The following is a 24,748-nucleotide window of genomic DNA, read 5'->3' on the forward strand; positions in this document are numbered from 1 at the left end:
CCAACATGGTATATCCCGGAACAGCCCATCGGTGTTCCGTAGAAGGGGTATGGGAGGTGGACGTAGGTTTACGGGCCGGGATACATCCCACGGGCCGCGAGATCTATGTAGACGGTTCCAGCATGGTATCCGCTGGCGAACGACTCACAGGGTGTGGAGTTTATGACCCCGCGGCAAACATTGCCCTGGCGATTAAGCTCCCCAGCACCATGAGCGCCCAGCAGGCTGAACTGGCTGCGGTAGTGTACGTCGTTACACACCCCGAAATCTTCCCCACCCCCTACACGATTTGCTCGGACAGCATGTTCACATGCAACTCGTGTACGGAGTACGTAGCCATCTGGTACCGCTGCGGATATACCTCTGCGGATGGGCAACCCTTAACCGTAAAGCCCCTGTTGGAAAAGATCTTAGCTGCGGTGGGAGAGAAAGGGGAAGTCTTTATCCACAAGGTAAAGGCCCATTCCGCCACGGAACCCCGCGGCGAGGGTAATCAGCAAGCGGATACGCTAGCCAGGGAAGGTGCCCGCACCGGCACTTTCTGGGATCCCTATGGGTCCAAACCCGTGGCAGTAATCCGAGGCAGGGATGGGACTCAGGGTACCACAGGGGTAACACTGCCCCCAGACCTCAAGACCGTCCAAACCCTAGATCCCATCGTAAAAACAGTCCTCAAGGCCATCACTGAGGGCAAGGAAGTAGAGGGTCCATACGGTACAGCAGCCCTCTCCATCAAGGAAGGCATGCTGTTCCGAGAGGAACAGTGGGTTGTGCCACAGCAGCACCGGAGGGAATTCCTTCAACTGGCCCACGAGGGTCCAGGAGCAGGACACCCCGGGCCTGAGGTCACCCGGCAATGGGTGGAACAGGCGGGGTGGTGGCCGGGACTTCGGGATGATGTCCGCGAGTTCTGCGCCAATTGCCTAGTGTGCGCTGCAAACAACCCAGACCCCCAGAAAAGGAAGGTGCCTGTGGGGCACATCAGGAGAGTAGAGGGACCATGGCAGTCGATACAGGTCGACTACATCGGGCCCCTGCCCGCCACCCAGGGAGGCTATAAGTACTGCCTTGTCCTGGTGGATGTGTTCACCAAGTGGGTGGAAGCCTTCCCATGCCGAACAGCCACGGCACTTAGTACTGCCAGGATCTTGCTCCGGGAGGTGTTCTCGCGGTGGGGACTACCACGATTTGTGGAGTCTGACGGAGGGGCTCATTTCACTGGCCAAGTGGTGCAGGACACCCTCATGCTCTTAGGCATTGAAGGGAAGTGGCACGTGGCCCACAATCCGCAGTCATCTGGGATTGTGGAACGCATGAACCGCACCTTAAAAGAAAAGTTGAGGAAGGAGACGAGGGACTCGCCCCAGAAATGGGCGGAGGCCTTGCCTCTAGTCCTCATGGGGATCCGGGCTAGCCAGTCTAAAAGTACAGGGTACTCCCCGCACGAATTAATGACTGGCAGAGTCATGCGAACCCCCACCCATGTACTAGCCCCGGTGCTCACTGAGGGGCAGCTCCGAGAGGTAAATCGGGACAAGTTTGCCTGGAACCTTTTTGAGCGCCTGAAACAGATCTATGGGCAAGCGGCTGGGAACATGGGAAGGCAGCATCAGGGCAATCGATTGCTGTTGGAACCCCGAAAGGCAATTGAGTGGGAAGTCGGAGATCAGGTCATGGTGAGAAACTATGCCCGAGTAGGGAGTTTAGAACCACTGTACATGGGGCCCTACAGCATTGTAGACAAGGCCAGCCCCATGGTATACGCAGTGAAGTTGCCCCGGCGCACTAAATGGTTTCACATCAATCAGTGCAAACTGTTTAAACCGGGTGCTAGAGCATCAGCAACCGAAGCCAGGTCTGAGGGTAAAGATCCTCAGCCTGAGGCGTGCGATGAGTCACAGACCACACAAGCTGGCGTTGTAGCCTGCTTGGAAGGAGAAGCTGCCCCGCCCACCTGGGGGGAGGATTCCCCTATGGCCTGGGACTCGGACGAGGAGGAGCCCGAACAGCAAGGCCCCGCCCTCAACACGATTCTGGAGGAGGTGGAGTCGGAGGACGGAGGTCCCGCCCTCGACTCAAGCGTGGGGGAGGTAGAAATTGGGGGCAGAGATTCTCCACCTGTAGGGACAGGTGAAGAGGAGCCGTCTGCCACAGGCCCAATTCCCGAAGGGGCGGAGCCTGAGGGGAGGGAGCCGAAGCCCATAGTCGTGGAAGAGCCACGGGCTGTGAACGCTGAAGTCCCACCCGAAGGTCCACTCGCTAAAGGAGCCTGCCCAAATCCCAAAGGGGCGGAGCCTGAAGGAAGGGAGCCGAAGCTGGCACCCGTGGAGGTGCCACGGGCTGTGAGAGCTAAAGTCCCACCCGAAGGTCCGTTCGCTAAGGGAGCCACGCCCAAAGTACCTCTTCGCAGGTCGACTCGAACGCCTCAGCCGGTAAAACCTTGGTCCGAGTCCCCCGTTCTCAGCAGACACCGACTTGAGAAATCCCTGACAAAACGCAGTCCCCGATCGGCAGCAAAAGGCTGCGGGGAACCCAAGCCACAGGTCACTGCAGCCCCACCGCAGGGAGCGGCGAGCTGCAGTCCAATCAGGGATTAGGCAAGCCGCCCAGGCACGGGCGACGCTGTACATAAGTTAAGTTTAGAGTTTTAAGTTTTAAGGTGTGTAAATATTAAAATGATAAAGAGTTATAAGTAGTTTGGGAATCTGCTCAGTATGTGTGCTATTTTGGATTGAGGTCGAAAGACCCGATCATGCCTTCACCTAAGCTAGAATCTCTCGGGAGCCTGGCGGCATTGTTTTCTTTGTTGCAGGAACCAGGAGAAAGATGAGAGGGATCCTCGTCGTGTTCATGCTGGTCGGATGGAGCTGGGCCTATCGGGGCCGCACTAAGGACTCCACCATCTATGGGTACTCTGGCAGCAGAGGCCCCGTCGCGACTGATGGAACCGGCCCACGGGACGCTGAAGAGACTGCTGTCTACTTCCATGAAGGGAGATGGCCAGGCTGGCTGGGGTCGAACTCTACTGAATACTCCAGCCAGACGGGGTTCGCATACAGAGAAACGTCTCTGATGTGCCCCAGGGTGAGGATCATCGCACCAAGGATCAGCGTCACCGTGGGAAAAAGGATCTGTTTGAACTGTCTGGGACATGTACCTTTGAGTCGCTGGTGGTGGCTCAGGAAGCTGAGTAAGACCATGAAGAATTCCACGGTAGAATGGGAAAGACTGGGTAACAACACCCATCGGACTATTACGGGGACTCATGGGGGGTTGAGTTTCTGTTGGGACAAATGGTGGGAACCAGATGAGGGGATCTACATCTGTATGTGGGGTTCAGAACGCGCTTGCCCCACAGGCGTCTCCATCTTTTTCCAAAGGCAGTGGCAGGATGCTGGACAAGGAATGAGGTGGGACATCAGCACACGGGCGTGCGGAGTCCCATACTCTCAGATCCCAGTAAACGCCACTGAGCTCATCACCCGACCCCGCAAGCCCCTGCCCACAATTCCGGTAGCTAAAGCCCTCAAGGAAGGGTGCCCCACCACAACAAAGGGACCTGGGAACGGATTGGTACTGGTACCCACAGGTCAGGTGCTGTACCAAGGGGTGCACTACGCGGTGGCTTCAGTGATTTTAAACCTCACCGAGGGGCGGTTGCCAGAGTGGTGCCCCAGGGAAACGGAGCAATTATACCAGGTCCTGTTAACAAACATGTTTAAACAGTTTTACGAATTCGACTTTGCCGATGTCGACAGAGCTGAATTGTACACCACACCACATGAGGCCTTGGACAGGATAGGGAGGCAAAGAAGGGGTGCAGTAAATGATATTTTCACAGCTTTTAATACAGGAACTTCCATCATCAACACATTGGATGATGTGGAGCTGCAAACCCAAATCAATGGTTTGAAAACACAGTTAAGAAAGATACTGACTGACGAGAATAAGGCAGTGGGTTCTGAGTTACATGAGGACCAGGCCATGACACTACACTTAAAAGAGATAATAGCTGAGCTGGAGAAACACGCCAAAACGGTAAATGCTCTCATCAGGGAGGATCGGAATGCATCCGATCAGGCTGCGCAGAACGAAGCTTGTGTGCTATACGGGGCGTGGTTACTGGGCGAGGGCTGCAGTAACCTGGAGGATTTGAAACAAGGTTTAGTCCCCTCCTGGATCAGCAACAAGCACCTCGCAGCCCTCCACCCTTTTGAGAATGCATTGAGTCCGTGCCAGCTCAGACTAGCTTCAGAGGCCTACCCAGTCCCAGTGGACTGTGGACGGTCTAAACACACCATTATGGGTACAGTGGTAAGAATGCCGGTGATGGGAAAGACAACAGAACCCGCCCCGGTATACAGGGTGGAGAACATTGGAGTCATTCAGGGTGGTGCGCACATTCGCTACACAGGGGTCCCACCTTACATCATTCGATGGGAGCATGCAATGATGGGTACCGACCTCTCGGGATGCCGGAGCCGGGGAGCACACATCATCCTGTGTCCCCAGCACTTGAATGCCCATTCAAAACCACAGTGCGGGTTCAGAACTGCTGGCGCGAAGCCTATAAATTGCACCATGGAAGCAATGGCACAAGGCCATGTGCCCCCGCAGGTGGCATATATAGGAGGTGGGACATACTGTGTCACCACTGCAGCACCCCACTACCAGCATGGACAGCACGGTTGGTGTCCGGTTAGTGACAGCAGCTTCTGTTTCAAGCCCAGGGCAGAAGTTCAAGTGGCCCAAGAGCGAATTGTCCCCATTCCTGAACCTTCCACTGTTCACATCACTGTTAAAGAGAATTTCACCGATCTGCAGCGATTCATTGCACATTTTGGATATATCATTCCCCCTCTCCCTGAACACCTCACCAAGATATTAAAAGCCGTTGTTGTTTCACAGAAACACTTCTACACACTGGAGCAGAAGACTTTAGAGATAGGGGCAGACATATTGGACATAGTGACCCCACCTTGGTGGGACCTGTTCACTAATATAGAAGTCCCTTCTTGGATTAGGATAGCCTCCCACATTCTTGTAGTGTGCCAGGTTGTCATTGTAGTTTATTTGCTGTTTGTACACTGCAAAAAGGCCAAACATTCGCAAAAGTACGAAATTAGAGGGGAATGGAGGGAGCATTATGTGCAGGTAGAAGACGAGACACCCGTTTAGATTTTGCTGCTTTGTATAAAGTTAAAACTTTCCCTCCCTCCTCTGTGTTATTTTTGATATGTATTCACGTGCATTGTCATTTTCGCGTGTGTACTTTATTTTGTTATTGAAGTTTATTAGATGTGTTGTTATTATTAAAAGGTAATGTGTATGCACTAGGTGATGTAGGGGTATGAGGCCCCCCCTCCACGCCTGGAAGTAAGTTGTCAGATTTTAACTCCAAGGTATTGCCATCTGTAGATGCTCAATGTACACTAGATTTTTCTGAAATGGGAAATGCATGTGTCGTGGGGTCATAGATAGGTAAATACTGGGGACGGTTTGATTGTGGAGATTCAGAAAATTTTGCTCACCCAGAATTATGATACTTCAAGCAAGTTACAGTATCATCAGGGGGGGAGTGTAGGATTTGCAAAATTGAACTTTATATTATAAAGGGTCAAATGGCAGAAGAGGCCATGATTTTTAAAGACTGTTTTAAAAGAAGCCCAGAAAAAGGGGCATACAAAATGGCCACCATACCACGTGACCGGCTTATTGGGACATTTTTAAATGGTTCCTGCGAATCCTCAGACAGCTTTGTAGATCCAACCCACAGTAAGTTCTGGAAGCTGTTTCTGAGAGAACAAAACCAGACACCCACATATACATATGGATTGGATGCAGATCCAGTCAAGATCGGCCTGGAGACAGAGGCCATCTAAATGTTGACCCAGACAAAAGGGGACAATTTCATATTCATGAGAACAGCACCAAGGACTAGATAACGAGATCAGCAGGACATTAAAAACAATGAAGGTCATTCCAGACCAGAGATGGGCCTTTACCGGCCATCTCAAATATTTTAAAATATAATAACTACCCCGCTGTGCTCCCAGCCCGGCAAAAGTTAAACAAAGACTAACCTGATTTTGGGCAGGAAGTAGAAGCTTCTGAAGGAAAAGTATAATTGGAAGACGGGGGTAGGAATTTGGCAGTTGAGTTAAGTTGGAATTGAGTCGGAGCTTCTTCGGAGCGGTTGGGTGAGCCTCAGCCTTTCGAGCTCAGCCTTGGAGCGTTGGCAGCCAGTCCAGCTTTTGAGCTGGGTAAAGAGGAGCTGGTTTGGGAGAAGATCAACGAACTCCTCTCCACCATCGGAGGAAGAAGAAGAAGGCTAAGCCGCCATCAAGAAGGTCGTTCGAAGCCGGCGTCCCGCCCCGGGGTTAAAACTTCGGGAGATCATCGACCAACCCTGGGCCATTGACGAAAACGAGAGGCCATCGACCCGCTCCGGCTCGGGAGAAGAGACAAAATAAAATGACAGAAGCAGCCGGTGTTCAGCCGCCCCTGACCCCCACCTCAGGAGAGCGGTGTGACGCAGCTCGCTGGGGTTCCATGATCCACGAGGAGACGGGACGCCTGAAGGGATCAAAACCCAGACTTGTTTTCAAAACCTGGTAGTTCCTAGTTGGATTGGTGAGCAATATTCTGGCCCTTCACAATCAGATCTAGATAGGTTTAAGGGGGTGGATTTAAGGGTACAATTAACATGAGTTGTTGACCCTCGATGTTCCGTATGTTTCCTTATTTCATGATGATCTTTGTAGAGTATAAGATGCCTGTATTTGCCTTAGTTAGTATTGTGTCGTTATGATTTGTTTGTGTTTTTCCCTCCCATGTACTCTCTTATCTGCTTGCATTTGATTTATTTTTCCTTATGCAATAACATTTCATTTCGTTTCATCAAACTTGGTCTACAAGAGTTTTCTCTACCTTGTAGTTCCTGCCCCAAAGTTCAGAGTATAGAATCTAAGGGGCGAGTGGGTCGAACCACTCAAGGTTTTACTGTGCAAGAGAGAGAGGCCTCTAGAGAGAGAAACCTCTGCGATCTAAAACCCCTTACAAGTGGGAGTGGTATATAGACCTCCAAACAGTAAGGCGGAGGTTGGGGATGGCATTAAAAGGGAAATTAAAGAAGCGCGCAATAAGGGCACAGCAGTCATCATGGGTGACTTTAATCTACATATAGATTGGGCCAACCAAATTAGTAACAATACTGTGGAGGAGGGATTCCTGGAGTGTTTACGGGATTGGTTTCCTGGACCAATATGTCGAGGAACCAACCAGAGATCAGGCCATCTTAGACTGGGTATTATGTAACGAGAAAGGATTAATTAGCAATCTTGTTGTACGATGCCCCTTGGGTCGGAGCGATCATAATATGATCGAATACTTCATTAAGATGGAGAATGAAGTAGTTGACTCAGAGACAAGGGTCCTCAATGTAAATAAAGGAAACTACGATGGTCTGAGGAGCGAGTTGAGTAGGATTGATTGAGGAATGGCACTTAAAGGGTTGACGGTGGATAGGCAATGGCAAACATTCAAAGACCAAATGGATGAGCTACAGAATTTGTTCATCCCAGTTTGGCATAAAAATAAAACAAAAAAGGTGACTCAACCGTGGCTAACAAGGGAAATTAGGGATAGCATAAGATCCAAGGAGAGAACATATAAATTGGCTAGAAAAAGCAATAATCCTGAGGATTGGGAGCAGTTTAGGAGTCAGCAAAGGAGGACAAAGGGATTAATTAAGAAAGGGAAAATAGAATATGAGAGTAAGCTTGCAGGGAACATAAAAACTGACTGTAAAAGCTTATATAGATATGTGAAGAGAAAAAGATTGGTGAAGTTAAGCGTAGGTCCCTTACAGTCAGAATCAGGGGAATTTATAATGGGAAACAAGGAAATGGCAGACCAACTAAATACATACTTTGGTTCTGTCTTCACAAAGGAGGACACAAATAACCTCCCAGAGATGCCGGGGAACATAGGGTCTAATGAGAGGGAGGAGCTGAAAGAAATCAGTATTTGTAGGGAAATGGTGTTAGGAAAATTGATGGGACTGAAGGCCGATAAATCCCCAGGGCCTGATGGTCTACATCCCAGGGTACTTAAGGAAGTGGCCCTAGAAATAGTAGATGCGTTGCTGGTCATCTTCCAGAACTCGATAGACTCTGGAACAGTACCCATGGATTGGAGGGTAGCTAATGTTACCCCACTATTCAAAAAAGGTGGTAGAGAAAAAGCGGGGAATTATAGACCGGTAAGCCTGACATCGGTAGTGGGGAAAATGCTAGAGTCTATTATAAAAGATGTAATAGCAGAGCACTTGGAAAGCAGTGACAGGATCGGACAAAGTCAACATGGATTTACAAAAGGTAAATCATGCTTGACTAATCTACTGGAATTTTTTGAGGATGTAACTGGTAAAATAGATAAGGGAGAAGCAGTGGATGTGGTGTATTTGGACTTTCAGAAGGCTTTCGATAAGGTCCCACATAAGAGATTAGCGTGCAAAATTAAGGCACATGGGATTGGGGGCAAGGTATTGACTTGGATAGAGAACTGGTTGGCGGACAGAAAGCAAAGAGTTGGAATAAACGGGTCTTTTTCCGAGTGGCAGGCAGTGACTAGTGGGGTACCGAAAGGATCGGTCCTAGGACCCCAGCTGTTCACAATATATATTAATGATCTGGACGAGGGAATTGGATGTAATATCTCCAAATTTGCAGACGACACAAAGCTGGGTGGAAGGGTAAGCTGTGAGGAGGATGTCGTGAAACTCCAGTACGATTTGGACAGGTTGGGTGATTGGGCAGAAACATGGCAAATGCACTATAATGTGGATAAATGTGAGGTTATCCACTTTGGTGGCAAAAACAGGAAGGCAGATTATTATTTGAATGGCAATAGATTGGGAGAAGGGGAAGTGCAAAGAGACCTGGGTGTTATTGTGCACCAGTCGCTGAAGGTAAGCATGCAGGTGCAGCAGGCGGTTAAGAAGGCAAATGGTATGTTGGCCTGTGTAGCAAGAGGGTTCGAGTACAAGAACAAGGATGTCTTGCTGCAGTTGTACAGGGCCTTGGTGAGACCGCACCTTGAGTATTGTGTGCAGTTTTGGTCGCCTTACCTGAGGAAGGACGTTCTTGCCATGGAGGGAGTGCAGCGAAGATTCACCAGGTTGATACCTGGGATGGCAGGAATGACGTACGAGGAGAGATTGTGTCGATTGGGCTTATACTCACTGGAGTTTAGAAGATTGAGAGGGGATCTCATCGAAACCTATAAAATTCTGTCAGGTCTGGACAGACTAGATGCAGAAAGGATGTTTCTGATGGTCGGGGAGTCCAGAACCAGGGGTCATAGCCTAAGGATAAGGGGTAAGCCATTTAGGACTGAAATGAGGAGGAATTTCTTCACCCAGAGAGTGGTGAACCTGTGGAATTCTCTGCCACAGAGGGCGGTGGAGGCCAGTTCATTAAATATATTCAAGAAAGAGTTGGATATATTTCTTGAGGCTAAAGGGATCAAGGGATATGGGGAGAAGGCAGGGACAGGGTCCTGAATTTGGATGATCAGCCATGATCTCATTGAATGGCGGAGCAGGCTCGAAGGGCCGAATGGCCTACTCCTGCTCCTATCTTCTATGTTTCTATAACCTCGCATTTATCCACGTTACATTGCATCTGCCATGCTTCTGCCCAATCACCCAACCTGCCCAAATCATACTGGAGTTTCTCGGCATCCTCCTCACAGCACACACGCCCACCCAGCTTTGTGTCATCTGCAAACTTGGAGATATTACATCTAGTTCCCTCGTCCAGATCATTAATATATATTGTGAATAGCTGGGGTCCATGGACCGATCCCTGCGGTACCCCACTAGTCACTGCCTGCCACTCGGAAAAAGAGCCGTTTATTCCAACTCTTTGTTTTCTGTCTGCCAACTATTTCTCTACCCAAGTCAATACCTTGCCCCCAATCTTTTATTCAACTGTGGCAGCTGTCAGGTCATGAGATAATTCAGTGCTGAATCCATTCATGATATGCTGAGCTGACGTGTTCCCCGAGCAGCAGGTAACCCATGGGGGAGCATGTAAAATTGAAATGTAGGCATAAAATAACACTTAATTGGTCATTGACAATCCATTTAATGATGTCAATTGCCTCCCCCGCCACTTGGTGTTGGGTCTGCTTAGCGCTGACAGACCCGACACCTGGGTGACTCACGTGGAGGTGGCTTGACAGTGGGCTACTAACCCACTGTCAATCTTTTCTATTTTGACAGTGGACCCGCCTCCAAAACCGCTCTCTGAGCACTGGCAAAATTCAGCCCAATGTTTCAGGTCGCTGACCTTTCGTTAGACCTGAAACATTAATTCTGTTTCTCTCTCCACAGATGCTGCCTGACCTGCTGAATATTCCCAGCATTTTCTATTTTTATTTCAGATTTCCAGCATCCGTAGTATTTTGCTTATGTAAATTTAGGACTGAATAAATTATTCTTTATGTAAGGTGAAATAGAGCTATTAATAACTAATAACTAGTTTTGATACAGAAAAAAGCTTGTGTTGCGTTACAGGGGTCCACGGAATTTTATAACACAGGAGGGTTGTCTCGGAAGCAAAAGAGTTGAGAACCCCTGCTCTATACCTCTATTTATAAAGCCCAGGATCCCATATGCTTTATTAATCTGTTTTGTTAACCTGTCCTGCCACCTTCAAAGGTTTGTACACAAACGCCCCCAGTTCTATCTCTGCTTGCAGCCCTTTGAAATTGTACCATTTAGCTTGTATTGTCTCTCCTCATTCTTCATACCAAAATGTATCACTTCACACTTTTCTGCTTTGAATTTCATCTGCCATGTGTCCACCTATTCCACCAGCCTGTCTATGACCTCTTAAAGTCTATTATTATCTTCCTCACAGTTTACTGCACTTCCAAGTTTCGTGTCATCTGCAAATTTCAAAATTGTGCCCGGTACCCCCAAGTCCAAAGTATATCAAAAACAACAGTGGTCCTAGTACTGAACCTTGGGGAACACCACCTCCCTCCAGTCCGAAAAACAGCCGTTCACTATAACTCTCTGTTTTCTATCGCTTAGCCAATTTTGTATCCATGCTACTACTTTTATTGCATTGGCTTCAATTTTGCTAACAAGCCTAATATGTGGTACTTTATCAAACGCCTTTTGAAAGTCCATATACACAACATCAACTGCATCACCCTCTCTGTTACCTCATCAAAAAACTCAGGAGTGTGATGGAATACTCTCCACTTGCCTGGATGAGTGCAGCTCCAACAACACTCAAGAAGTTTGACACCATTCAGGACAAAGCAGCCCGCTTGATTGGCACCACATCCACCATCTTTTACATTCACTCCCTCCACCACCGGCGTACCGTGGCTACAGTGTGTACCATCTACAAGATGCACCACCAAGGCTTCTTCGGCAGCACCTCCCAAACCCGCAACCTCTACCACCTAGAAGGACAAGGGCAGCAGGCACATGGGAACACCATCACCTGCAAGTTCCCCTCCAAGTTACACACCATCCTCACTTGGAAATATATTGCCGTTCCTTCATCGTCGCTGGGTCAAAATCCTGGAATTCCCTCCCTAACAGCACTGTGGGGGTACCTTCACTACATGGACTGCAGCGGTTCAAGAAGGCGGCTCACCACCACCTTCTTAAGGGCAATTAGGGATGGGCAATAAATGCTGGCTTTGCCAGCGACGCCCACATCCCATGAACGAATAGAAAAAAAACTTCTCCACATTGAACTCCATTTGCCATGCTTCTGTCCGTTTTACCATCCTATGTATGTCATCCCGAAGCCTATAACTCCTCATCATGATCTACTTTGCCAAGTTTCGTATCAGCTGCAAACTTTATAATGCTGCTCCCTGTACCCTAGTCTACGTCTTTTATAAAAATTGCAGAGTAATGGACCCAAAACTGACTCTTGGGGAACACCACTGCAAACCATCTCCCAGTCTGAAAAACATCCATCCACCACCACCCTTTGCTTCCTGTCACTGAGCCAATTTTGTATCCATACCGCCACTTTCCCCTTAATTCCATGGGCTTCCACCTTCTTAATAAGCCTCCTGTGTGGCACTTTGTCAAATGTCTTCCGAAAGTCCATATATACACAACATCTACTGCACTACCTTAATCAACATTCTTTGTTACCTCATCAAAGAATTCAATCAAGTTAGTCAAACATGATTTACCTTTAACGAATCTATGCTGGCTCTCCTTTATCAACCCAAGCCTTCCCAAATGAAAGTTTATTTTGCTCTTGATAATGGTTTCCAATAACTTCCCCACCACCAACATTAGACTAACTGGCCTGTAGTTTCCTGGTTTATCCTTCTCCCCTTTCTTGAATAGTGGTATAACATTAGCAATGCTCCAGTCCTCTGGCACTACTTCTGCATCCAATGAGGATTGAAAGATTGTGACCAATGCCTCTGCTATTTCAACTTTTGCTTCTTTCAGCAATCTAGGATGCATTCCATCTGTATCAGGTGACTTACCAACTTTCAGTAATGCTAATCTTTTTAGTACATCTGTAGTGTATGTACCTTTAAGAGGAACTATGTTTTTGAAGCCCCTGTATACTGTAGTACCAGTAGTGACCACTCGGGTATATAAGCCTGTGTAGCGTCTTGTGTAGTTAGTTCACCTCCAGACTTTGTTCAGTAAACACTTGTTAAATCAACTCCTGCATTCCGTGTCTCCATTTAACACACGGATCTAACAGTGGCGACGAGTTAGAAACGAACTTACCTGCAATTCGGCAGCACCTCAAGGGGATCGATTCCTCAGACGAAGGTCGAAGTCAGAAGCAAGAAAAAAACCCCAAAAAAAACAAACTGTGGTTTTACCAGCTAAACAGGCTGGTGGCAGGTAGTGCACTGATCCTTCCTGGGCTGCGGCGGGCTAGAGCTCGATCGGGTGGCTCTGCAATGGGGCCGGGCAGCGAGTCGGGAAGCAGAAGCAAAGAGAGAGAGAGGGTGGAGCACTCAGGGCGCGGCCGGTGCTGCAAAGCAGGTTGGCGTTCGGACCGAGCAGAGGGAGGGGAAAGTCCCAGAGGGTCCGCTCCACGACGGGAACGGTTCTCCAAGTAACGGAGAAACTATTGAAGAGATATATATTAAAAAAAAAGTAGAAATACCGCGAAAAGCTGCAGGTCGCAACGGGAACCGCGGAGAACAGCGTTGGCAGCAGCGGCAGCGGTGGGAAAGCGCGGGAGGTGCCATCTTAACTTGGCGGGGAAGAAAGAAATGCGCGGGAGGCGCCATTTTGATCCATCGGGGAAGGAGGAAAAGCGCGGGAAGCGCCATTTTAGATTTTCAAGATGCCGAAGACTGGCAATATTACTGCTTTTGATAGTGATATAGAAGATTGGACCACATATGTGGAAAGAGTGGAGGTATATTGCAAGGCGAATGAAGTAGCGGATGATAAAAAGGCATCGGTACTTCTAAATCTGATGGGCGCAAGGACATACGGGCTGTTACGAAACTTGATCACTCCAGCCAAACCGATGGACAAGAATTTTAAGGAGATTGTTGATACCTTACAGGAGCACTTAAACCCAACACCGCTGCTGATAGCGGAACGATTCAAATTCTTCAGGAGGAATCAGCACAAGAATGAAAGTAACGCTGATTACCTCACCGAATTGCGAAAGCTGTCAAAGCACTGCCAATTCGGGGCAGGACTGGCAGATTCTCTACGAGACAAATTCGTCTGCGGTCTCCTAAGCGAAGGAACACAGAAAAAACTGCTTTCTGAGAAAGATTTGACACTGGACAAGGCTTTCAGTGTGGCTGTATCATACGAGGCAGCAGCAAGAGGAGCTGCAGAGATACAGCAAAAGCCACAGGACTTCGGCACCCATGAAATGACACGGGGTTTCGAGAGATGCTATCGCTGCGGCAGATCCACCCATGACCAGAAGGACTGCTGGTTCAAGGACAAAGCATGCAGGCAATGCGGAAAGATGGGACACATTGCACGTGTATGCAGATCTGGAAAAAAATCCGCTGACAGTAAAAAGGTCAATAAGGAAAAGTACAGAAAGGTACAAATGATGACGGACAGTAGCTCCGAAGACCAGAAGAGCGATAGCGACTCTGGAAACAAGAGACTAAGCTGTCTCAAATTACATAATGTAATTGCCAAAGAAGATTACCAGACCATTTGGGTTACCCTCACGATAGCGGGGTCCCCAGTCAAAATGGAGCTAGATACAGGATCAGCTCTGACCGTCGTGAGTCGACGGGATTACGAGCGGCTATTTCCGCATATCCCTTTGAAAGACACATCCATTATCTTGAAGACATATACGGGGCAGAAAGTATACCCCAGAGGGAAAATAAGGGTGCCTGTTGTATACAACGGCAAGGAAATACAGAAGTTGTATTTATACGTTCTGCAAGATGGTGGTCCCCCGTTGTTGGGACGTGAATGGATCAGAAAGATACGTTTAGACTGGCACTCCATTCAGGCACTGACGGTGACCGGTAAGAAAAAAAATGATGATGACGTCATACCTGGACGATTAAAAGAAATCTTGGCTAACGCCAAAGAAGTATTTCAACAGGAACTAGGAACCCTGAAAGGCGCCACCGCCTCAATAAAAGTGGAAGATGCGGCAATTCCCAAGTTTTTAAAGGCAAGGCCGGTGCCATACGCAATTCGTCCAGCCGTCGAGGCAGAGCTGGAGAATTTGGAAAAAGCAGGCGTGTTATCCAAGGTAGATTGGAGCGAGTGGGCAACACCCATCGTCCCGGTCATGAAGAAAACATTGAATAATGATAAATCTGAAGAACAGAGAAAAATTCGCATCTGTGGGGACTTCAAGGTGACTGTAAACCCGGCTCTTCACACGGTACAGTATCCTCTTCCGAGGATAGAAGATATTTTCGCCTCACTATCCGGAGGGAAACGTTTCACCAAAATTGACTTAGCACAGGCATATCTACAGATGGAGGTTGAGGAGGCCTCTAAAAAGTATCTCACGATAAACACACACAAAGGCCTGTACCAGTACAATCGACTGGTTTTCGGAGTGGCATCAGCTCCGGCTATCTGGCAAAGAGCTATGGAGCAAGTCCTGCAAGGGATTCCGGGGACTCAATGCTACCTAGACGACATCCTTGTAACAGGAGAAAACGACAACGAGCACCTTGCCAACTTGGAGCAGGTGCTCACGAGGCTGAGAGAACGGGGCCTACGAGCAAATCGCCGCAAGTGCGAATTTTTCCAGAAACAAATATCATATTGTGGCCATGTCATTAATGAAGAAGGATTGCATAAGTCATCTGAAAAAATTGAAGCGGTCGTAAAGGCCCCAGCGCCTGAAAATGTCTCACAATTAAGGTCGTTCCTGGGATTAATAAATTACTATCATAAATTTTTACCAAACTTGTCGACAGTTCTGCACCCTCTTAACGCACTGCTACAAACGGGAGTAGTTTGGAAATGGAGCGAAGACTGTAAACGTGCCTTCCATAAATGCAAAGGCTTGATCACGTCCAGGGAAGTGTTGGCTCATTACAACCCATCACTGCCAATCAGACTGGCATGCGATGCATCCCCTTACGGCGTGGGAGCGGTATTATCGCATAGATTCCCTGATGGCTCGGAGCGGCCGATAGCTTTTGCGTCACGTTCATTGAACTCAGCTGAGCGTAACTATGCCCAGATCGACAGGGAGGCACTCAGCCTGGTGTGGGGGGTGAAGAAATTCAACCATTACCTACACGGACAAAAATTTACCTTGTTGACTGACCATCAACCCCTCGTCTCCATATTCAACCCTAAAAAGGGCGTTTCCATTATGACAGCGTAAAGGCTACAGAGGTGGTCCCTTTTCCTAGGGGCACACCAATATGACATAGAATACAAAGGAACAAAACAGCATGGGAATGCTGACGGGTTATCGCGCCTACCGTTGCCAACGGTAGAAGAGGCGCCTACAGTGGACCCAGTGGAGATGTTCCACTCGACCATAGTGGAATGTCTACCGATGACAAATTCTACCATTGAAAAGGAAACGAGAAATGACCCGACTCTCTCACGAGTCTATGATTTAACGGTGAAGGGATGGCCAGCACATGGCGAACCACTGTTGCCAGCATTCTCGCAAAGAAGAGAACAGCTGTCAGTGTGCCGAGGAACTTTGATGTGTGGATCCAGAGTGGTGATTCCACCCAAACTCCAGGATAAAGTGCTAAAGGAGCTTCACGAGGGGCATCTGGGTGGAGTGAAAATGAAGAACTTAGCCAGAGCGTTTGTGTGGTGGCCAGGTATCGATGGAGACATCGAAGAAATGACCAAGAGCTGTCTAGGATGCCAGAAGGTCCAAAACGCCCCACCACAAGCCACTCTACATCCATGGGAGTGGCCCTCATCTCTATGGCAAAGGGTACATATCGACTTTGCTGGTCCATTTATGGACTCAGTGGCCTAGAAATTCACTATGGCCCCGCCAGCTGGCTAGCGCCCAAAAGTTAGCGCTGGGCGGGAAGCCTATAGCGATCGTCAGATATTCATTGTTAGCGCCCCAATTCGGAGCCGGGCGCTATACCAGGGTGTGCCCGCCTCCGCTTGGGGCGCTGACACTGAATATCAGCGCTCTTGGCGCCGCTGCGCCAGCCGCTGCGGAGCGGCAGGCTGCGGTACTGCAGGCTTCCTCCTTCTCTTAAGGGGGAGGTGCCTGCAACAGCCGGAGCCCCGATCGCGAGTGCCGGCAAAAGAGCCCGGCACAACGGAGAAGTGCCGGGCTCCTGCAAACCAGCCGGCAATGCCGCGGGGGGGGGGTGGAGGAGGCCGGGGAAGGAGGTGCGGGCAGGCGGCCGCCGAAAAAGCGGCCGGCCGCACCTTCCCCTTTAAAGCGCCCCACTAAGGATTCAGTACGGCTCCGTTCTCTGGTCGCTGTTTGCGGCCGCTTCGGAGGAGGCAGCCGCAACTAATTATGGGGATCGGGCCGGTTTCGGGGTGGTACCGGGGCACTGCGCACACCGATGACGTCATCGGTGCCGGCACAGCGCTAACGGCTACTGCCGCCAATACCGCTGCGCTGAATATCTGCGCAAACTCATTTTTGGCGCAAAATCACTCTTTAGGCGTTAACTGGGCGCAAAGCTGGCAGCGCCCTAATGAATTTCTAGGCCAGTGTTCTTAATCGCGGTTGATGCACACTCCAAGTGGCCGGAGGTAATAAAGATGTCCTCCACCACCACGGAAAAAACCATCACAGTATTAAGGGCCATATTCGCCAGGAATGGGCTGCCTGAACAGGTCTGTTATGATAATGGACCGCAATTTGTATCCGAAGAATTCAGGAAGTTCTTAAAAAACAATGGGGTTAAGCACTACACATCCGCCCCATACCATCCCGCCACCAATGGATTGGCTGAAAGGTTTGTCCAGACCTTCAAGAAGGCCATAAAGGCCATGGGTAATGAAGACATAAATCTACAACATAAGGTAGATAACTTCTTGTTTGCGTACAGGAATGCAACACATGTGGTTACAAACCAAACCCCCGCCATGATGTTTTTCAATAGAAGACTAAGATGCCGGCTGGATTTGGTCAAGCCAAACGTCAGAAGGGGCGTAGAGAACCGGCAATTTCAAAGCATGAATGAAAGGCCAACTAGAACCTTCCAGATAGGTCAACAAGTTTTGGCCCGGGACTACCGTACCGAGAAATGGCAGCCTGGAACTATTTGCACACGACTAGGACCGCTGATGTATACCGTGGACATTGGAGAAAGCATAATAAGGCGCCATGCTGACCAGATCATAGAGTCATCCGAAAAAGGACAACCTACACCACAACTCTATACGCCTAGTGATGAAGCAGAGATACCCATAGTATCTACCTCCGATCCGGTGATACTGGAACCAGATGAACCCGACACTGGCATTGAAGCCGAATCGACCTTGCCAAAAGAACCTACTACACCACCGAAACCTACTACACCACCAAGGCATTATCCGGACCGAGTCAGGAAGCCTCCAGAGAGACTGAATTTGTAATTGATTAACTTCAGCAAATGTGTAGATTATTGTTCTTGTAAAAATGTTATTTAATGATTACTTAAAATGTTATGTACTATTTATCTAAAAGCGGAGGAATTGTAGTGTATGTACCTTTAAGAGGAACTATGTTTTTGAAGCCCCTGTATACTGTAGTACCAGTAGTGACCACTCGGGTATATAAGCCTGTGTAGCGTCTTGTGTAGTTAGTTCACCTCCAGACTTTGTTCAGTAAACACTTGTTAAATCAACTCCTGCATTCCGTGTCACCATTTAACACATGGATCTAACAACATCTTCTCTATCTATTACTATCCTGATCATAACTTCCCTCTCCTCTTTTAGTGTAACCTTCACATCATTTGCTTGCTTTGTGAAGACAGATGCAAAATACTCATTTAATACTTTTGCCATGTCCTCTGCCTCTACATGAAGATTTCCATTTGGGTCCTTAATAGGCCCAACTTTTTCCCTAGCAAACCGTTGACACTTCATAGGTTTATAAAATGTTGTACGGTTCAATTTAATGCTGCCTGCTAATCTTTTCTCGTAGCCTCTCATTGCTTCCCATATTAACTTTTTCAGTTCCCTCCTGTATTTTCCACAATCTTCCTGGTTATTAATTGAATCTTGCTCCTGACATTTGTCATTTTTTTTATTCGTTTATGGGATGTGGGCGTCACTGGCAAGGTCAGCATTTATTGCCCATCCCCAACTGCCCTTGAGAAGGTGGTGGTGAGCCACTTTCTTGAACCACTGCAGTCCGTATGGTGATGGTACTCCCACAGTGCTGTTAAGTAGGGAGTTCCAGGATTTTGACCTAGTGACGATGAAGAATCGGCGATATACTTCTAAGTCAGGATGGTGTGTGACTTGGAGGGGAATTTGAAGGTGCTGGTGTTCCCATGCATCTGCTGCCCTTGTCCTTCTAAGTGAAAGAGGTCGCGGGTTTGGGAGGTGCTGCCGAAGAAGCCTTGGCAAGTTGCTCAAGTGCCTCTTATAGATGGTACACACTGCAGCCATGGTACGCCGGTGGTGGAGGGAGTGAATGTTTAAGGTGATAGATGATATGCCAATCAAGCAGGCTACTTTGTCCTGGATGGTGTCGAGCTTCTTGAGTGTTGTTGGAGCTGCACTCATCCAGGCAAGTGGAGAGTATTCCATCACACTCCCTACTTCTGCCTTGTAAATGGCATAAAAGGCATTGGGGAATCAGGAGGTGAGACACTCGCTGCAGAATACCTAGCCTCTGACCTGCTCTTGTTGCCACAGTATTTATGTGGCTGGTCCAGTTAAGTTTCTGGTCAATGGTGGCCCCCAGGATGTTGATGGTGGGGGATTCGGTGATGGTAACACCGTTGAATGTCAAGGGGCGGTGGTTAGACTCTTGCTTGTTGGAGATTGTCATTGCCTGGCACTTCTGTGGCGCAAATGTTACCGCACTTCTGTGGCGCGAATGTTACCTGCCACTTATCAGCCAGGTCTTGTTGCATGCGGGCATGGACTGCTTCATTATCTGAGGAGTTGTAAATGGCACTGAACACTGTGCAGTCATCAGCGAACATCCCCATTTCTGACCTTATGTTGGAAGGAAGGTCATTGATGAAGCAGTTTAAGATGGTTGGGCCTAGGACACTGCCCTGAGGAACTCCTGCAGTGACCTTCAATCACCACAACCATCTTCCTTTGTGCTAGGTATGACTCCAACCAATGGAGAGTTCCCCCCCGCCCTCCCCCCGCAATTCCCATTGACTTCAATTTTACTCGGGCTCCTTGATGCCACACTTGGTCAAATGCTGCCTTGATGTCAAGGGCAGTCACTCTCACTTCTCCTTTGGAATTCAGCTCCTTTGTCCATGTTTGGACCAAGGCTGTAATGAAGTCGGAAGCTGAGTGGTCTTAGCAGAACCCAAGCTGGGCATCAGTGAGCAGGTTATTGGTGAGTAAATGCCGCTTGATAGCATTGTCGATGACACATTCCATCACTTTGCTAATGATTGAGAGTAGACTAATGGAGCGGTAATTGACTGGACTGGATTTGTCCTGCTTTTTGTGGACAGGACATACCTGGGCAGTTTTCCATATTGTCGGATAGATGCCAGTGTTGCAGCTGTACTAGAACAGCTTGGCTAGAGGTGCAGCTAGTTCTGGAGCACAAGTGTTCAGCACGATAGCCGGGATGTTGTTGGGGCCCATAGCCTTTGCTGTATCCAGTGCGCTCAGCCGTTTCTTGATATCACGCGGAGTGAATCGAATTGGCTGAAGACTGGCTTCTGTGATGGTGGTGACCTCAGGAGTAGGCCGATATGAATCATCCACTCGGCATTTCTGGCTGAAGATGGTTGCAAACGCTTTAGCCTTGTCTTTTGCACTCATGTGCTAGGCTCCACCATCATTGAAGATGGGGATATTCATGGAGCCTCCTCCTCCCGTTAGTTGTTTAATGGTCCACCACCATTCATGACTGGATGCGGCAGGACTGCAGAGCTTTGATCTGATCCGTTGATTGCGGGATCGCTTAGCCCTGTCTATAGCATGCTGCTTCTGCTTTTTAGCATGCATGTTGTCCTCTGTTGCATCTTCCCCAGGTTGGCACCTCATTTTTAGGTACGCCTGGTGCTGCTCCTGGCATGCTCTTCTACACTCCTCGTTGGACCAGGGTTGGTCCCCTGGCTTGATGGTAATGGTAGAGTGAGGGATATGCCGGGCCATGAGGTTACAGATTGTGGTAGAATACAATTCTGCTGCTGCTGATGGCCCACAGCACCTCATGGATGCCCAGTTTTGAGCTGCTAGATCTGTTCTGAACCTATCCTATTTAGCACAGTGGTAGGGCCACATAACACGATGGAGGGTGTCCTCAGTGTGAAGACGGGACTTTGTCTCCGCAATGACTGTGCGGTGGCCACAGCTACCACTACTGTCATGGACAGATGCATCTGTGACAGGTAGATTGGTGAGGACGAGGTCAAGTAGGTTTTTCCCCTCGTGTTGGTTCTCTCATCACCTGTCGCAGGCCCAGACTGGCAGCTATGTCCTTCAGGACTCGGACAGCTGTGGTGCTACCGAGCCATTCTTGGTGATGGATATTGAAGTCCCCCACCCAGAGTACATTCTGTGCCCTTGCTACTCTCAGTGCTTCTTCCAAGTGGTGTTCAACATGGCAGAGTACTGATTCATCAGCAGAGGGAGGGCGGTAGGTGGTAATCAGCAGGAGGTTTCCTTGCCCATGCTTGACCTGAAGCCATGAGACTTCTTGGGGTCCAGAGTCATTGTTGAGGACCCCCAGGGCCACTCCTTCCCGGCTGTATACCACTGTGCCGCCACCCCTGGTGGGTCTGTCCTGCCTGTGGTGATGGAGGAGTTTGGGACATTGGCTGAAAGGTATGATTCTGTGAGTATGACTATGTCAGTATGCTACTTGACTAGTTTGTGGGACAGCTCTCCCAATTCTGACACAAGTCCCCAGATGTTGGTGAGGAGGACTTTACAGGGTTGACTGGGCTGGGTGTGCCGTTGCCGTATCCGTAGCCGGTGCTGAGGTCAATGCCGGGTGGTCCGTTCGGTTTCATTTTTATTATTTTGTTTCGTAGCAGTTTGTTATAACTGAGTGGCTTGCTAGACCATTTCAGAGTGCAGTTAAGAGTCAACCACATTGCTGTGGGTCTGGAGTCACATATAGGCCAGACCAGGTAAGGACGGCAGATTTCCTTCCCTAAAGGACATTAGTGAACCAGATGGGTTTTTATGACAATCCGATAGTTTCATGATTACCATTACTGATACTAGCTTTTTATTCCAGATTTATTTAATTAACTGAATTTAAATTCCCCAGCTGCCGTGGTGGGATTTGAACTCACGTCTCTGGATCAATTAGTCCACTTCTCTGGATTACTAGTCCAGTGACATTAGCACTATGCTACCGTTCCCGTTTCCTTTGTCATCCAGGGCACATAGCTTTGGATGCTCTAACTTTTCCCTTCAAAGGAATATGCCTAGTTTGTACCTGAACTAGCTCTTCCCTGAATGCCCTCCATTGCTCCATTACTGCTTTACCCTGCAATCGCCTTTTCCATTCTACTTGTGCTAGCTCCCTTCTTAAATCACTGAAATTGTGTTTGTAGGGCAGTACAAGCTAGTCTCATCATACCTTTTCTATCTAAAATTAGATGTAAAACATCTAACCATCCTGTCCTCAACTAGCACTTCCCTTCTGTACAGCTGTGACACTAGCTTCCTAGAAATTACCAGTATTCATAATGGGAATGGGATGAATGGGCGATGGAAAAGAAGGGAAAGGAAAATTAAATTGAAAAGTGGGCATTACCTCCGTCTTTGGAACAGCCTCTAGTGAAAATTGGAGCTTTCCTGTTTAATCTGAATAAACATTTAAATTATTTTTAACATTCATAAATCTACCTTAACCTGTACCACCCTACGAACACAAAGTAAACTGGGACTTTGATCCTGTATTGTTTTCAAACCAGTTTAAATTCACATTAAAATTTTGCGTGTGCTACCGCCCTTCCCCTTCCCTCAGGCTGCTGCATTAAAAACAGTGGATTTGGTGAGATACAGAATCTGATTTCTTTATTGTAGAATTATACAGAATTCATCAAACAATATAGCGCTATGAATGTTGCTTATTCCAAGTATTTGGAAATCTAAATCATTATAAAAAGATAATTCTCAGGCTAATCCTAGGCTCCATAGTACAGTACTTTAACCAGAAATATATTAGATACAGATAGATACAGCTCAGTACATTAAACCCAGGAGCTTTTTAGTGAAAGCTGAACCAAGCTTGCAAAGAAATGTGATCAGAAGGAAATACTGCATTTGGAAGAGCATGGAGTGGTTTAACTTGCTCCTCAGAGACAGTCTTCAGCACAGCTGCAACATCCAAATTGTGGGAGTTGAACCATATGTAGTCTAGGGAACAGATAAGGATGTTCCCCGTCCCATCACAATCTTCATAATTTGTAAAAACAGGTTCTGTACCCTACAAAAAAATAAATTGCAACTTTTACAATAATAAAGTTACTTTGTGGTTGTGTCAATCTACAGATACGTTTTTGTACACTACTGTACTGTGTTTTGTTTCTTTGAATTAGCTATAATCAAAGAAAATATTTTCTCTTCATCCCTTACTTAGTATGTCTGCAAAACATTCCATTTATGTTTGAAAGGTGGGGCCTCTGGCATTCTGTAACTGGCTGCTTTGATGGAAGTGAATACATTCTGGGATGTATTTCCTGTTCATTTATAATCTCCCTCTACCCCTTTTGGAGTGTTTCACCCGACTTGGTGACACCACACAACATAACAGATCTGGAACCTAGCATGTGGGGAGCTGTGTGCTTGGACTCACACTTTGTTGCTGTGACACAGAACTTTATTTGCACTGTTTGTTCTCCATTTTGTAAGTTACTTTTTTTCTCCCTTGTTCTGTTAGTTCTCCTCTTCCTCTAGGCAGCTCTCAGGACCCTGCAAAATCTCACTCTTCAAATGCCTATTAAGAATTGGCCAAGATAGTTGGTAAAGATGTCAATCCGCCAGTATTTAAACATCTACTCTTTTTTGCCCAGTAAATCATCATCTTTGTACATGGACACTTGAACAGCAAACACTCCATAGAAAATCAAGTGTTATCACACATTACTAATTGTTAAAAATGATAGACAGTGAGATTTTCCCTAAATAAATAAATTGCAGACCAGATCACAATTGTTTGCCTACTGCTATTTTATAATTTTATGCTATTGCCCTTTTTATGTCGCCCTAACCTGATTGAGAACGAGCTGGGTACCCACTATTACGCTTATGCTAATGTAAATCAGCTTCTATGAGATGCACAGGAGCAACTTTGGGTAACTCACCTGTGGAATTTCAAGGCTGCATATAGTGACACCACTATTCCCAGCCAGAATGGAGATGATTGGGTAATTCCCCCATCAATCATGCCTGGAGACCACACTGCTGTCAGTGACTGGGATTGATTTTATGGACATAATTTGTAGCTATCCTACACTCACTGCATTTTGCTGGAGAAATCACCCTGCTTTTATCAGGAGAAGCTGCTGAGTTCTGTTTGCTCTAGTTGGTAGAGACTTGCTTTAAATAGGCTCTGTAAGCAGATTTTGTTTGCTTTGCTGAGTAAATAAACTTTATTTGCTGTGCTGTTTGCTGAATAAATACTGTGAGTCCTGCCATAAGTCCCGCCCTGTCTCCAACTCATTGGCTGACACGGTGGTGACAATAGACAGTACGGATTTTCAATACTTTGGGAGGATGTACATGACCTGTGCTCTGCCCATCCCATTGACGGCCAAAATCAGAAATCCAGATTGTGCGGAATCTACTCTCTATCACACAAAGTTTTGAGCAACACAGAAAGAAAAAGAAAAAAGAAAGACTTGCCTTTATATAGTGCCTTTCACAACCTCAGGATGTCCCAACAGAGCTTTACAACCAACTAAGTACTTTTGAAGTGTAGTCACTGTTGTAATGTAGGAAACACAGCAGCGAATTTGCACACAGCAAGGTCCCTCAAACAGCAACATGTTAATGGTCAGGTAAATTGTTTTAGTGATGTTGGTTCAGGGATAAATATTGGCTAGGACACCGGAGAGAACTCCCCTGCTCTTCTTCGAAATGACACAACTATACAAGTTACTGAAATCT

The 24,748-nt window shown here is 47.7% G+C and overlaps 1 protein-coding gene across 2 annotated transcripts in view; it reads right to left on the minus strand.

Moving 5' to 3' along the window:
- Positions 1-22,637: 22,637 nt before the first annotated feature.
- The window catches only part of LOC147121270 (2',5'-phosphodiesterase 12-like), a 31,309-nt gene continuing 29,198 nt past the window's right edge, over positions 22,638-24,748 (minus strand). For both annotated transcript variants that reach the window (XM_085981497.1, XM_085981498.1), the window contains exon 5: positions 22,638-23,066. In XM_085981497.1, coding sequence (XP_085837623.1) covers positions 22,848-23,066 — 219 coding nt within the window. In that variant the 3' untranslated portion in view covers positions 22,638-22,847. The remainder of the gene's footprint in view (positions 23,067-24,748) is intronic.

This window comes from Somniosus microcephalus, chromosome 3 (genome assembly GCF_052327205.1).
Source record: "Somniosus microcephalus isolate GS21.2 chromosome 3, FLI_Smic_1.0, whole genome shotgun sequence".
In the NCBI taxonomy this organism is placed as follows: domain Eukaryota; kingdom Metazoa; phylum Chordata; class Chondrichthyes; order Squaliformes; family Somniosidae; genus Somniosus; species Somniosus microcephalus.